This window comes from Salmo salar, chromosome ssa02, assembly GCF_905237065.1.
Source record: "Salmo salar chromosome ssa02, Ssal_v3.1, whole genome shotgun sequence".
Classification (NCBI taxonomy): Eukaryota; Metazoa; Chordata; class Actinopteri; order Salmoniformes; family Salmonidae; genus Salmo; species Salmo salar.
In genome coordinates this window covers 20,593,088-20,609,588 of record NC_059443.1, presented here as the reverse complement: position 1 = coordinate 20,609,588, position 16,501 = coordinate 20,593,088, and the positions used below count along the sequence as shown (strand labels likewise).

Here is a 16,501-nt window from a genome sequence, read left to right as displayed (position 1 = left end):
TGAGGACAGACAGATAAACCACTGAGTGACCGCGTGGGGACAGACAGATAAACCACTGAGTGACCGCGTGGGGACAGACAGATAAACCACTGAGTGACCGCATGAGGACAGACAGATAAACCACTGAGTGACCGCGTGGGGACAGACAGATAAACCACTGAGTGACCGCGTGAGGACAGACAGATAAACCACTGAGTGACCGCGTGGGGACAGACAGATAAACCACTGAGTGACCGCGTGGGGACAGACATATAAACCACTGAGTGACCGCGTGGGGACAGACATATAAACCACTGAGTGACCGCGTGGGACAGACAGATAAACCACTGAGTGACCGCGTGGGGACAGACAGATAAACCACTGAGTGACCGCGTGGGGACAGACATATAAACCACTGAGTGACCGCGTGGGGACAGACAGATAAACCACTGAGTGACCGCGTGGGGACAGACATATAAACCACTGAGTGACCGCGTGAGGACAGACAGATAAACCACTGAGTGACCGCGTGGGGACAGACAGATAAACCACTGAGTGACCGCGTGGGGACAGACATATAAACCACTGAGTGACCGCATGAGGACAGACAGATAAACCACTGAGTGACCGCGTGGGGACAGACAGATAAACCACTGAGTGACCACATGAGGACAGACAGATAAACCACTGAGTGACCGCGTGGGGACAGACAGATAAACCACTGAGTGACCGCGTGGGGACAGACAGATAAACCACTGAGTGACCGCATGAGGACAGACAGATAAACCACTGAGTGACCGCGTGGGGACAGACATATAAACCACTGAGTGACCGCGTGGGGACAGACATATAAACCACTGAGTGAGGACAGACAGATAAACCACTGAGTGACCGCATGAGGACAGACAGATAAACCACTGAGTGACCGCATGAGGACAGACAGATAAACCACTGAGTGACCGCGTGGGGACAGACAGATAAACCACTGAGTGACCGCGTGGGGACAGACAGATAAACCACTGAGTGACCGCGTGAGGACAGACAGATAAACCACTGAGTGACCGCGTGGGGACAGACAGATAAACCACTGAGTGACCGCGTGGGGACAGACAGATAAACCACTGAGTGACCGCGTGGGGACAGACAGATAAACCACTGAGTGACCGCGTGGGGACAGACAGATAAACCACTGAGTGACCACATGAGGACAGACAGATAAACCACTGAGTGACCGCGTGGGGACAGACAGATAAACCACTGAGTGACCGCGTGGGGACAGACAGATAAACCACTGAGTGACCGCGTGGGGACAGACAGATAAACCACTGAGTGACCGCGTGGGGACAGACAGATAAACCACTGAGTGACCGCGTGAGGACAGACAGATAAACCACTGAGTGACCGCGTGGGGACAGACAGATAAACCACTGAGTGACCGCATGAGGACAGACAGATAAACCACTGAGTGACCGCATGAGGACAGACAGATAAACCACTGAGTGACCGCATGAGGACAGACAGATAAACCACTGAGTGACCGCGTGGGGACAGACAGATAAACCACTGAGTGGCCACATGAGGACAGACAGATAAACCACTGAGTGACCGCGTGGGGACAGACAGATAAACCACTGAGTGACCGCGTGGGGACAGACAGATAAACCACTGAGTGACCGCGTGGGGACAGACAGATAAACCACTGAGTGACCGCGTGGGGACAGACAGATAAACCACTGAGTGACCACATGAGGACAGACAGATAAACCACTGAGTGACCGCGTGGGGACAGACAGATAAACCACTGAGTGACCGCGTGGGGACAGACAGATAAACCACTGAGTGACCGCGTGGGGACAGACAGATAAACCACTGAGTGACCGCGTGGGGACAGACAGATAAACCACTGAGTGACCGCGTGGGGACAGACAGATAAACCACTGAGTGACCGCGTGGGGACAGACAGATAAACCACTGAGTGACCGCATGAGGACAGACAGATCCATATCACACCTGACAAGTTTACACCCCACTTTCTCTCCCTCTCCGCCAATATATCAACCACACACACACACACACACACACACACACACACACACACACACACACACACACACACACACACACACACACACACACACACACACACACACACACACACACACACACACACACACACACAGCAGGATAGATATTGTACATGTCTGAAATTTGCTGGGAGGGAGGAGCCAGAGTACTCACCAGCAGATCGATGGAAGCCAGTGTGTAATTGGCTGTGAGAAGAGACGAGGTCAACTGATATATCCCATCATTAGCCTCACTGTTGCCATAGAAACCAACGCCTACAGCAACACTGCGAAAAGGGGAACAGGGATTGAGGGAGAGAGATTCATGTTTAATTCAGTTTGTACTGTAAGTACATATAAAATGAATTTGACACAAGATGGAACTGGTAAGAGTGATGTGAAATGTGAGAAATGGATGAATGAACGATCGAACGAACAACCACAGGAAAACATAAGATAGCTTAGAAGAGTCTTAGCAGTGTCTGCATCTGCAGTCTTCAGTCGGCGTGATATTAAAAACGTAAAAAATAATCACATATATATCTCTCTGTTATTCAAATATTCAGATTAAGGCTTAGGCCAGATGTTCACCAAATCCCCTTGCACCCGAGAGCAATGGTATGACCCAATCTCCCTCAAAGTATGTGACCCAGATTAGAAAGCGGGAAAAAGAGGAGGGGGTGTTTCATACAGTCAAACGTGTATGTTTTCTATGACAGCATCATGTGTGTCATATATGTGCTCTGATGCACAACTTGAAGAATAGGATGTCATTTGAGATTTTCCCACAATGCATTTCTAAAACTAAGATGTCTACTACCATGTCTCCCTTTTTCATCTAAACAGCAAGAAGGTCATGTATCAGAGAGAGAGATGACATCATCACGGCCACAGGGGGGAACAGGACCACCATAACACAAACACCTGCAAAATGATGACATCACTGAAGTGGAAATCAGATCTGGAGCACATTGTGCTGTTTGATAAAGCAGTGACATCAACTCAGGCTGACAATGCAATCCGATAACATGTGACATATGACAGCGCTATGCTGCTGAGACGGGAGGGGACATCCAACATCACGCTGCTGAGACGGGAGGGGACATCCAACATCACGCTGCTGAGACGGGAGGGGACATCCAACATCACGCTGCTGAGACGGGAGGGGACATCCAACATCACGCTGCTGAGACGGGAGGGGACATCCAACATCACGCTGCTGAGACGGGAGGGGACATCCAACATCACGCTGCTGAGACGGGAGGGGACATCCAACATCACGCTGCTGAGACGGGAGGGGACATCCAACATCACGCTGCTGAGACGGGAGGGGACATCCAACATCACGCTGCTGAGACGGGAGGGGACATCCAACATCACGCTGCTGAGACGGGAGGGGACATCCAACATCACGCTGCTGAGACGGGAGGGGACATCCAACATCACGCTGCTGAGACGGGAGGGGACATCCAACATCACGCTGCTGAGACGGGAGGGGACATCCAACATCACGCTGCTGAGACGGGAGGGGACATCCAACATCACGCTGCTGAGACGGGAGGGGACATCCAACATCACGCTGCTGAGACGGGAGGGGACATCCAACATCACGCTGCTGAGACGGGAGGGGACATCCAACATCACGCTGCTGAGACGGGAGGGGACATCCAACATCACGCTGCTGAGACGGGAGGGGACATCCAACATCACGCTGCTGAGACGGGAGGGGACATCCAACATCACGCTGCTGAGACGAGAGGGGACATCCAACATCACGCTGCTGAGACGGGAGGGGACATCCAACATCACGCTGCTGAGACGGGAGGGGACATCCAACATCATGCGGTGTCAGAGCTGAAGGTGTTTAACTGTGGGTTTACTATACGAGAACCCAATCTGACTCAGTAAACCCTGCAAATTCTAATCTGGACCAGATCCATTTCATTATTCTCCTCTAATCAGGGACTGATTAAGACCTGGGACACCAGGTGGGTGCAATTAATAATCAGGTAGAACAGAAAACCAGCAGTACTCCGGACCTCGTAGGGTAAGATTTGAATACCTGCTGCCATCTCCTCATGCAAACTTAAAATGAACATCCTGCCACAATGTGACTAAATGCCCTCATGACAGTGGATGACAACATAGTCACCAGAGAGGGAACAGAGGAGAGAGGATTCAATACGCTGAGATGGAACTTATGACATCATCGTCACGGTGATAGGAAACCACGATTCAATTTCCAAACCACAAACATGCTGTCACAAGCCCAAACACCGAACCTCAGACGCCTGGTCCCTGTGGTCAAACCACAACTTGACCACGGTCAGTTAGGTCAACTGTCTGTGTCAGATATTGCCGGGAACAAAATACTAACACATTGTAAAGCAGGGACTGGACACTACTTTCTACAGTGCTCTGAAAATAACTTACATCAAAACACACACATGGTTATTGGACTATTGGGAAATAACGAAAGTTAGAAGATGGTACTTCTGTATTATAAAAAGGATTCCCTTTCCTCTATCCTTGTGACAAATGGTCATATGGTTTGGTCACAGTTCATGAATACAACACTCATGACACTGATGTCACAAAGACGACAGGACATCACAATGACCCTCATGACATCACAACATCCCAATGGCCCGCATAAAGAGGTCACAATGACATCACATTGACCCTGGCAGTGATGTCACAATAACCTCTCTTACTCACCAGCACAGTGTGACAGCCGCCACCGACACCCAGGTGATGCAGCAGATACCCCGCCCTTTCTTGCCTCCGTATCCGTGGCCCGTGCTGCCCTCTTCATCCTCCTCCTCTTCCTCAGATCCCTCGCTCCGGTCACCACGGCGACAGCAGCAGTAGTGTATAAGGAAGGAGATAATGACGAGGAGGGAGAGAACGAGAGCAATGGCCGAGAGACTAGAGAGGACCAGTAGAGTCTGAGAGAGTGGGGGGGGGGGTCAGAAAATCAAATTAAACACAGCACTTTACAGACTGATTCTTATGGTAACACTGTCACTGTACTTGATTGCACAATGGAAATGCATTGCTAAGTAACATTATCCCTCTGGGCAAAAACCGGACATAACGTAAAATCAATGTCCATATTCGGTTGATATTTAATTGCATTGCTAACGTGAATAAATCAACCCTTGAAATTCTGTTGTTGATTTACGGTGGAAATCTGGTTCAAATTTGTGTATGTTTTATTTCTTCATTTTTCAACACATCATGCACCACTGTCTAACTAATAGAAGGAATGAAACTCCCATGAGCCTCCTCCACACCATTTGAGAGTCAAATATTGAGCCCAGACTGTAGCAGCTAGGGCTGGGTAAATGTATCAATATACTGTGTTATGAATAACAACAGGGATTCAGAGCAGCTGGGAGGTGCACGTGTTAGTCATGAGGACATCAGTGTAGTCCCAGCCTTTAACATGGGAACCTCAATATTCTGCAAGAATCCCTACAGTGTATTTATGCAAAAGAGCTAAATAACAGGTTGATATTGTGATACTGAAAATCACAACTTTTATTCAAAGCAACTTACAGTCATGGGTGCATACATTTTATGTCTGGGTGGGCCCGGGAATCGAACCCATTACCCTGGCATTACAAGCGCAATGCTCTACCAACTGAGCTACAAAGGACCACAACAACGTACCACAATATTTTTTGGTCCTATAATTCTACCGTGACAAATGGCATACAGCCTACCTACCCAAGCAGTGGAAGTGAAAGGTGATTAGAACATAAAGTGTATAAAGTTATCCAGGGGACATCAACTAAAAAGCTGGAGGCTTTTCACACACACACACACACACACACACACACACACACACACACACACACACACACACACACACACACACACACACACACACACACACACACACGTATGACTCCATTCAGAAGAGCATACCTACTGCATTCATTAACCAGTAATTGAATGTAATAATATCATTCCTGACTGTTTAACATACTGAACGTGATAAAGGGTGAAAATCTACCTTGTATCACCACGCTACTACCTCAGCTGCAAGCTGTAGTGAACATTAACATTAACGTTACTAAGCCCTGTCACATCTCTCCTGTATCTCATCATCAGCCTGCACTCTGACATACTAACATCTATCATTCTCAACTTTACTGGAGAGCGCATTTAGCCAGAACACATATCTACAACATTATCCCTCTCCATCTGCCTGTCTCACTCTCTCCCTCCCTCCCTCCCTCCCTCATTTTCCTCTCCTCCACCTTATCTCTTATCCCTCTCTCCACTGCCTCCTGCTCTCTATAGCCCCCCCACCCATCCATGTTCCCCCTTTTCCCTCACCTACTTTCTTTCCCCCACTCCCTCTCTCTCTCCCCTCCCTCTCTCTCTCCCCCACTCCCTCTCCACACTCCCTCTCTCTCTCCCCCTCCCTCTCGTCCGCCTTCCTCTCTATCCCCCTACCTCTCTCCCCCTCCCCTGCTCTCTCCCCCTTTCCTCTCGCTCTCCCACTCTCCTCTCGCTCTCCCACTCTCCTCTCGCTCTCCCCCTCTCCTCTCGCTCTCCCACTCTCCTCTCGCTCTCCCACTCTCCTCTCGCTCTCCCACTCTCCTCTCGCTCTCCCACTCTCCTCTCGCTCTCCCACTCTCCTCTCGCTCTCCCACTCCTCCTCTCGCTCTCCCACTCTCCTCTCGCTCTCCCACTCTCCTCTCCTGCCTCCTCTCCCTCTCCTCCTCTCGCTCTCCCCTCTCCTCTCGCTCTCCCACTCTCCTCTCGCTCTCCCACCTCCTCTCGCTCTCCCACTCTCCTCTCGCTCTCCCACTCTCCTCTCGCTCTCCCACTCTCCTCTCGCTCTCCCACTCTCCTCTCGCTCTCCCACTCTCCTCTCGCTCTCCCACTCTCCTCTCGCTCTCCCACTCTCCTCTCGCTCTCCCACTCTCCTCTCGCTCTCCCACTCTCCTCTCGCTCTCCCACTCTCCTCTCGCTCTCCCACTCTCCTCTCGCTCTCCCCCTCCTTCTATCCACGCCACTGCAACTCTATTAATAATCTGTGACCTACTTGTATACATTCACTGCCACCCTCACTTTCTCTATCCCTTTTTACTCTCTTTCTGTCCTGTCTTCTGTTCCCCACTACCTCCTCACGTTACTCATCCTCTCCTTTTTACTCTCTTTCTGTCCTGTCTTCTGTTCCCCACTACCTCCTCACGTTACTCATCCTCTCCTTTTACTCTCTCTTTCTGTCCTGTCTTCTGTTCCCCACTACCTCCTCACGTTACTCACCCTCTCCTTTTACTCTCTCTTTCTGTCCTGTCTTCTGTTCCCCACTACCTCCTCACGTTACTCATCCTCTCTTTTTACTCTCTCTTTCTGTCCTGTCTTCTGTTCCCCACTACCTCCTCACGTTACTCACCCTCTCCTTTTACTCTCTCTTTCTGTCCTGTCTTCTGTTCCCCACTACCTCCTCACGTTACTCACCCTCTCCTTTTACTCTCTCTTTCTGTCCTGTCTTCTGTTCCCCACTACCTCCTCACGTTACTCACCCTCTCCTTTTACTCTCTCTTTCTGTCCTGTCTTCTGTTCCCCACTACCTCCTCACGTTACTCACCCTCTCCTTTTACTCTCTCTTTCTGTCCTGTCTTCTGTTCCCCACTACCTCCTCACGTTACTCACCCTCTCCTTTTACTCTCTCTTTCTGTCCTGTCTTCTGTTCCCCACTACCTCCTCACGTTACTCACCCTCTCCTTTTACTCTCTCTTTCTGTCCTGTCTTCTGTTCCCCACTACCTCCTCACGTTACTCACCCTCTCCTTTTACTCTCTCTTTCTGTCCTGTCTTCTGTTCCCCACTACCTCCTCACGTTACTCACCCTCTCCTTTTACTCTCTCTTTCTGTCCTGTCTTCTGTTCCCCACTACCTCCTCACGTTACTCACCCTCTCCTTTTACTCTCTCTTTCTGTCCTGTCTTCTGTTCCCCACTACCTCCTCACGTTACTCACCCTCTCCTTTTACTCTCTCTTTCTGTCCTGTCTTCTGTTCCCCACTACCTCCTCACGTTACTCACCCTCTCCTTTTACTCTCTCTTTCTGTCCTGTCTTCTGTTCCCCACTACCTCCTCACGTTACTCACCCTCTCCTTTTACTCTCTCTTTCTGTCCTGTCTTCTGTTCCCCACTACCTCCTCACGTTACTCATCCTCTCCTTTTACTCTCTTTCTGTCCTGTCTTCTGTTCCCCCCTACCTCCTCACGTTACTCATCCTCTCCCTCTCATTCTCTCTCCAAGTGCTTTCCATTTCTTTTGTCTTTCTCTACTGGCGGATCATTTGAGAATCCCTCTCTCGGTACCGTAGACATGTTGTAAACATGCAATGTGTTTGACGTAGGGAGTAGAGACATAGAGCCACTGGAAGGGAATGGTGAAACCTAGAAATGAACAACAACACAACAAAATGGTGTGTTTTCTACCACAAAGACAATATAACATGTTGCTGTTACTACTACAGTCTCCAGATTAAAACACTCAAACCAAATCCTGCTCAAACCGTACTGTGGAACTGCATGTGGAATTGCATAACGATGATGAGAATGAATGTGAAATAAGATGGCGTCTGTAGTGGAGCTGAGTGATGTAAACTGAACTGTGCTGGAGATGAGACAGAACAGTGTAATTAAGTGCTAACAGTTTTGAGGAGAGACAGCCAGGTGATGTAATATTTCTGACGAGTTGAAATCCAGGTCATGATTCTTCTGAGTGGTCTGGGCTCGTTTCTCTGTCAATAACTAGGCCACTTGCACCACTAGCATGAATAAGCTGTTTAAATGTTCTAATAATACCACTAGGATTCTGCAGATGTCGCTGTGCAAAACAGAGAGGGTTCTTTATGATGCAGTATTTAACATGAGGGGTGGGGGGGTTCTGTATCATTGCGGTATCAGACTTGGTTCTCATTCTTACCAAGTGCAATACATCTTTTTCATTGAATCTTAGCTGTCTTTTATTGTCGATCTTGTTGTTTGAACCAAGAGATAACTTGAGATAAATATGAATCAATCAGTCAACTGTGATTGGCCAGTTGTAGTTTGCGATGGATGTGATTGTCTGTGGGCGTTTTCTGTTACCTGTTGGTACTCCCAGCTGTCGGGGATGAAGAGGTTGTCTCTCATCGTCATGGTGAGGTCCAGCCGGGGGAGGGCGTGGCACATCCTCACCCATAGCGAAGGGGTGTAGCTGGGCACGGTCGCCATGGCAGCCATACTCTATCGCCTAACCCCCCCTCCTCCACCCTGTTGAAAGGAACTAAGAGGAGAGAAGGGTTAGAAAATCAAAGGTGTGTAAGTGATAGACATATTCCACATTTCCACACCAGTGGCGGACCAATGATAAATACTATGAGTAAACAAAGCCTTATGCTGTATGTGGTGCCGGGTGATGGCTATTGCAACTGAAATGTTGTCTGTCTACCACTCCTTCTTACACACTGTGGTCGAGCCAGGGAAGAAAGATAAGATGTTTCAGAACAACCCTGCTGAGGAGGGAGGGAGGGAGGGAACTAGGGGACATCACCTCACCAACCACCACCCCCCCAGTCTGTGGGAGAGCCAGCCAACGGTTGAACAGTTGTCAGACATGCTCATGTTCACTGAAACTTCCTATTTCATCAATCAGTGTACTGTAGGTGGGTCAGGACAATGTGAAGTTTCTCCTAGACTCTGATCTAAGGTGATGTTTACACTGTCTTCTCCTAGACTCTAATCTAAGGTGATGTTTACATTGTCTACTCCTAGACTCTGATCTAAGGTGATGTTTACATTGTCTTCTCCTAGACTCTGATCTAAGGTGATGTTTACATTGTCTTCTCCTAGACTCTGATCTAAGGTGATGTTTACATTGTCTTCTCCTAGACTCTGATCTAAGCTGATGTTTACATTGTCTTCTCCTAGACTCTGATCTAAGGTGATGTTTACATTGTCTACTCCTAGACTCTGATCTAAGGTGATGTTTACATTGTCTACTCCTAGACTCTGATCTAAGGTGATGTTTACATTGTCTTCTCCTAGACTCTGATCTAAGGTGATGTTTACATTGTCTACTCCTAGACTCTGATCTAAGGTGATGTTTACATTGTCTACTCCTAGACTCTGATCTAAGGTGATGTTTACATTGTCTTCTCCTAGACTCTGATCTAAGGTGATGTTTACATTGTCTACTCCTAGACTCTGATCTAAGGTGATGTTTACATTGTCTACTCCTAGACTCTGATCTAAGGTGATGTTTACATTGTCTACTCCTAGACTCTGATCTAAGGTGATGTTTACATTGTCTACTCCTAGACTCTGATCTAAGGTGATGTTTACATTGTCTACTCCTAGACTCTGATCTAAGGTGATGTTTACATTGTCTACTCCTAGACTCTGATCTATGGTGATGTTTACATTGTCTACTCCTAGACCACATCAAACTCATTCCACAGAGTTCTGAGTGTCTGCGGGTTTTCGCTCCTCCCTTGTACTTGATTGATGAATTAAGGTCATTAATTAGTAAGGAACTCCCCTCACCATGTTGTCTAGGTCTTAATTGAAAGGAAATAACAAAGACCTTCAGAAACTAGGCTGTCCGTGGAATGAGTTTGACACCCCTGTCCTAGACTCTGATCTAAAGGTGAGGTTTACATGGTCTTCTCCTAATGCTTATTAAAGTAAGGAATTGTGAAAGTCAAGGTAATCTAATCCTAGATCAGATCTATGCCTAAGGGCTTGTACCTGGAGCGAGGAGGTATGCAGGGTGAAACCCTGTGGAGCAGAAACCACAGAGCAAGAGCAGACATTGCTAGTTATTTTTGCTCAGCTTCTAAGCTACATTTGGATGACGGTCGTGGTCAATTCCATTCCAATTCATTCAAGAACTGAAGTGAAATTCATCTGGCTGAACTAACTGAATAGAAATGGGACCTGCCCACACCTGGATTGGATGTGCGTGATTCCTCTCTTATCCAGGGGACATCAACTTAACCAACTACCCTGTCGTCTCTACTAACAACCTACTTCATCATGCTCCTCCACCTATGGGAGCAGAGGAAGGGAGATAGTGGGAGGTCCAGTGGCAATCTCAGCCACACCACACAACCAGCACTATATAATGGAGGCAGAGTTGGGTCAATACAAGAGGGAGATTCAACCCCCCTCAACCATCCTGGAAATTAGAAGATACTATGACAGATAGTATGTCTACAACAATGATGCACTGTAGCAGCAACCACCCTCCAAAGGGAAGGAGAGGGGGGGGGAAACAAGGGAGAATAGGCCAGGCTTCGTAGCCAAACTCCACCACCACACCCTGCTGAGAGACACTGCTTCCCCTCCTGTCCTAAAGCCCAGCCAAGGGGAGAAAGTAGGGTAAATACAAAGGGAAATCCGGTTATCCCAGATAGACACCGCAATCTACATTACAATCACAGAGCTATGAAGAGGGGATGAGGGGTGATGGTAAGGGGGCCACGACACTGATTGTGCAGATTAAGAGAATACCAGGGTTTTACAGTTGAAGACAAGAGGGTTTCAATAGAGCCTATAAAATGAGACCAGCACAGACTAGACCATTGACAGGAGTTGTACTGAGGAGTAGAGACAGGGAGTTTTACAGTAGAGCAGTACATACAGTGAGACACAGACGAACGTTGAGTAAAGACACAATAGTGTACTTGATAGCATCTAACAGGGAGGGATTCTTAGATTTGGATTCTGCACCAGGCTCCAATCTTGGTTTTGCTGTCTTTGAATGTTTAGAACATTCAGCACTGTATCACATGAATTCTCAGCCTTTTTAATGATCCATCTGTATGAGCACACAACACTACATTTGAATAGAAGCACTACACAATACTAAATATGATCAAGAATCGCATATGACCATATCTGATCTATTTTAGAAATATCAATCCAGTCTTTTTACTGTAGCAGCCGTTTCAAATCAATGACGTCTCAATGGACATAATAAGTCCAGGTGTTGGGGTCATTGTTTGAGATGTGTGTGTGTGTGTGGTGTGCGTGCATGTGGATTTGGGGCATCCCTGGCCCAGAGAGGGTTAAACAGACAACCCAGACAGTCAATCCCAAGCTCATTAGAATAAGCCTGTTCACCTTAATGGCTCCAAACCCCCAACTGTCAGTAACAAAAATCAATGACAACACTCTGTTTCACTTCTGAACAGTGGGAGCAGAATGGTTTCACACACTGCCGTCCATCCCCTCACACTGAGGCTGTCAACAGACTGGTGTTATTGTTGTAGTCTCACATTGTTATGACCAGACTCTTATGGTATATCAACAAACAGGATTTTTCATGTTATAGTCTTGAATTATTCGGCTGTGAGGGTGGTAGAGGATGTTGTCACATTAGGTGAATTATAGGAATGTTGTTGTGTGGTTAGACTACAGCGTGAATTGAAATTCAATTCATGTTACTTGGAAAAGTCTACATTAACAATATTTGGCAATTATCATAAATCTGTCTGTCTGTCTGTCTGTCTGTCTGTCTGTCTGTCTGTCTGTCTGTCTGTCTGTCTGTCTGTCTGTCTGTCTGTCTGTCTGTCTGTCTGTCTGTCTGTCTGTCTGTCTGTCTGTCTGTCCACAAGCAGATGTAGTGTCAACAATGGGAACTAGTGCTAACATGAACCCAGAAAGGGGATGAGGGGGCACCAGGGAGGGAGCACCTTGGAGGGAGCAGCCTGAGCTGATCAGTGGTCCAGCAGTAGTTGTCAGAGGGAGGCAGGGAGGCAGGCTCAAGTTGACGTGATGCTTCCTGCCAGCTTGTTATCATGCTGGTTACCATTGCATAACTGAAGGAAAATAACAGGGAGTTTGCACTCATGTGATAGGGGGAGCAAGGAGAGAAGGGGAGAGGAGAGGGAGGCGGAAGAAGGAAACCCAAACTACAGCCTTCTGTGCTGTGCACTAGCTGCTTCAAAACCAACAAGAGACTCTCAGGAACAACAAAGCCGAGGAGAAATGGATAGAATACAGTAGAATAGACGTCAACTATCTGTCACTGCACTGAACCAAGCTGACCGACTCAGCCCTGGGAATGGCTCTGTTATGAAACAGTCACTCAGCTATTTGTATTGAGGGAGACTCCAGAATATGTTTCTCCACGAGGCCATTTTGTAAGGCGGTTAATGAGGACGACTGAAGATTTGCAGCTGGGAAGAAAATCCTCTTTGGACAGTAAAACCACCTTCTCCTTTATCATGTATTGCACCACATATTCTCATTACTACACATCACAAACAACAGCTTTCCTCTGGGCCACTGGGTATGAATAATGACATGCAAAAGAAATCATCATGCCACACGTTAAGGCCCAATGGTCCCCCTAACGACCACTTAAGGACACTCTTAATGATTGGAGTTTGAGACAGTTATATGGCCCTGTGATACACACCACAGCCCAGTTATCATCAGTCAGTGGGGACATGAATGGCCATTCAGTGACGACTAATGTATCTACACTACCGTTTAAAAGTTTGGGGTCACTTAGAAATGTCCTTGTTTTTGAAAGAAAAGCAATTTTTTGGTCCTTAAAATGACATCAAATTGATCAGAAATACAGTGTAGACATTGTTAATGTTGAAAATGACTATTGTAGCTGGAAACGGCATATTTTTTTATGGAATATCTGCATAGACATACAGAGTCCCATTATCAGCAACCATCACTCCTTGGTTCCAATGGCACGTTGTGTTATCTAATCCAAGTTTATCATTTTAAAAGGCTAATTGATCATTAGAAAACCCTTTTGCAATTATGTTAGCACAGCTGATAACTGTTGTGCTGATTAGACAAGCAATAAAACTGGCCTTCTTTAGACTAGCTGAGTATCTGGAGCATCAGCATTTGTGGGTTCGATTACATGCTCATAATGGCCAGAAACAAATAACTTTCTTCTGAAACTCATCAGTCTATTCTTGTTCTGAGAAATGAAGGCTATTCCATGCGAGAAATTGCCAAGAAACTGAAGATCTCGTACAATGCTGTGTACTACTCCCTTCACAGAACAGCGCAAACTGGCTTTAACCAGAATAGAAAGGGTAGTGGGAGGCCCCGGTGCACAACTGAGCAAGAGGACAAGTACATTAGAATGTCTAGTTTGAGAAACAGACGCCTCACAAGTCCTTAACTGGCAGCTTCATTAAATAGTACCCGCAAAACACCAGTCTCAACATCAACAGTGAAGAGGCGACTCCGGGATGCTGGCCTTCTAGGCAGAGTTGGAAAGAAAAAGCCATATCTCAGAATGGCCAATAAAAGATTAAGATGGGCAAAAGAACACAGAACCTGGACAGAGGAACTCTGCCTAGAAGGCCAGCATCCCGGAGTCGCCTCTTCACTGTTGATGTTGAGACTGGTGTTTTGCGGGTACTATTTAATGACAATAGTCATTTAGGGGTTAGGATAACAAAGAAAAAATAAATCCATTCAAAATCCTATTTTCCCTAACCTTAACCCTAACCCTTATCCTAATTGTAACCCTAACCCCTAAGCCTAAAATAGCCTTTTACTTGTGGGGACCAGCAAAATGTACACACTTGTCCAAATTTTGGATACAAGGATAGTTAAACCAAACCATACCATACCCACATACACACACATTTCCCCAAATCAATGAAAGATTGAGTGCATTCAGCTGCAGGCTACTCACTGCTTGTAGAATCAATAAATCCAACATGGAGCTTTGGAGTGAACAAGAGTATAACATACAACCTCATTTAGAAGCTTGCACAAAGTCAAATGTAGCATTTGAGAGAGGTTTGCTGAAGATGAAGCTAAGCAAACTATTCAGTGACATACAATGTGATATTTTATTAATATAAATAAAATATCTCTTATCAACTATGATAAAGTAGAGAGATGGACAAAACAATCCAAAACAGAGTGAATCAAACTAACATGGTTCAACCTCAATGTTTTATAAATCATTTCCTAATTGCAACATCAGCCAATGCACACACATTGCGTAAATATCCAAACATTTGATGTAAAACCCAGGCTTCTCTCCACTTTCCATCATTGAACATAAACTGCAGTGGTCTAACAGTGCATGAAGAATCTATTTCACTTGACTGCCCATTAATCTTGTAGAATACACAGACAATTCACCCATGGTGAATGAGTGATCCGTTTCTTACCTTTGACTGTAGCGTTGGGAGGGTGTTCTGCTATCTCTTGCTCTTCTCTGGTGTTCCGTCAAATATCTACACTCACTGAAGTATACCGTTGCCAACCATCAGCGCTGGATCCTCTTGGGAAAAATACTCATCCTGAAATATATTGGTTTAGGGACATGAACCCCAAAAATATGTAAAATGTAAATAAATAACAGGGTCTGTTTTTGTTTTTGAAATATTAAACCCGCCTTTGATTGTATGGTTGTCTGGTAACAGTGGAGAGGTGCTTGTGTTGATGGATAAGAGAGGAGCCCTCAGCGCAAGAGAGAGAGGAGAGAGAGGAGAGAGAGGGAGGAGAGAGAGGGATTAGGATTGAGAAGACACCCCAGAGGGACCCTTATCGTCATGTCAGAACCCCATGCAGGCAGCAGATCGCTCAGCCAGGCGACTTCACAACAAGGCAGCGACACGATTGTGCCCAGCGATAATGAATCTGTTAACGGGGACTAGGGCTCCGTCCACTCTCAGCTCACACAAAAGATGATGCTGCTGGGCGATACAGACACAGCTCTAACTGAAACCCCCATCAACACCCAGTCACACACACACACAACATACCAATCTCTACACTCTCAGATTAGGAGGCAAAAAGATGACCAAAATCAACAAATCATCACAAAAAAAATCTACGATTGTCTAAATGCAAAAATACAAAACGAGAAAAAGGTCAAATTATTCAAGTTTGAGTCACATTTCAGATTTGTGCACAAAAACTCCACAAAATATTTGTTGAAGAAATCTCCTGTGTGGTTAGGCAGGGCAGTGTTTGGCTGTGTTGTGCAGAGAGGAAAAGAGAGGGAGAGGTAGAGATCAACATATATTTAGGCAGAAGCAAATAAGCACACCACTTAGATGGATACTGAGAGCAAGAGAGAAGGGGAGGGAGGGAGGGCAGGATGGAGGGTGCAACAAAGATATTGTGAATAGGAAAAAAGATGGGTTGTCAACTGGGCAGTGAGTGAGCGTGAGAGAAAGAGGGAGGGATGGAGGGTGAGCGATGAATAGAGGGAGGGGAGTTGCAAAACCAGTTTCGAGTGGAGACTGCAAAATAGTATCAACACCATGATTCAACAACAACCAGAAAAAGCAGAGAATGAGAGATGCTCTTCCATGATTGTGGGTGATTTGACTGAAAAAGAGGGGGATTACAAATAAACAATAAAAACAAAGTGAGAGCGGGTGGAATGAGAGACCAGGGTGTTTGTGTGCCATTGGAGGATGGGGGAGAACGAGAGAG

At 46.6% G+C, this 16,501-nt stretch overlaps 1 protein-coding gene across 10 annotated transcripts in view; it reads right to left on the bottom strand.

The window, feature by feature from the left end:
• The window catches only part of LOC106605768 (protein tweety homolog 1-like), a 57,232-nt gene extending 41,178 nt beyond the window's left edge, over positions 1-16,054 (bottom strand). For 2 of the 10 annotated variants that reach the window (XM_045699748.1, XM_045699743.1), the window contains exons 1-4: positions 15,226-15,794; positions 9,164-9,341; positions 4,761-4,990; positions 2,218-2,329 (exon numbers count right to left, since the gene is read on the bottom strand). In XM_045699748.1, the coding sequence (XP_045555704.1) occupies positions 2,218-2,329; positions 4,761-4,990; positions 9,164-9,298 (477 nt within the window). In that variant the 5' untranslated portion in view covers positions 9,299-9,341; positions 15,226-15,794. Of the gene's footprint in view, positions 1-2,217; positions 2,330-4,760; positions 4,991-9,163; positions 9,342-15,225; positions 15,795-15,822 lie in introns of those variants that run through there. The other 8 variants (XM_045699758.1, XM_045699768.1, XM_045699777.1 and 5 more) reach the window with 6 other exon arrangements.
• Between the last annotated feature and the right edge of the window lie 447 nt (positions 16,055-16,501).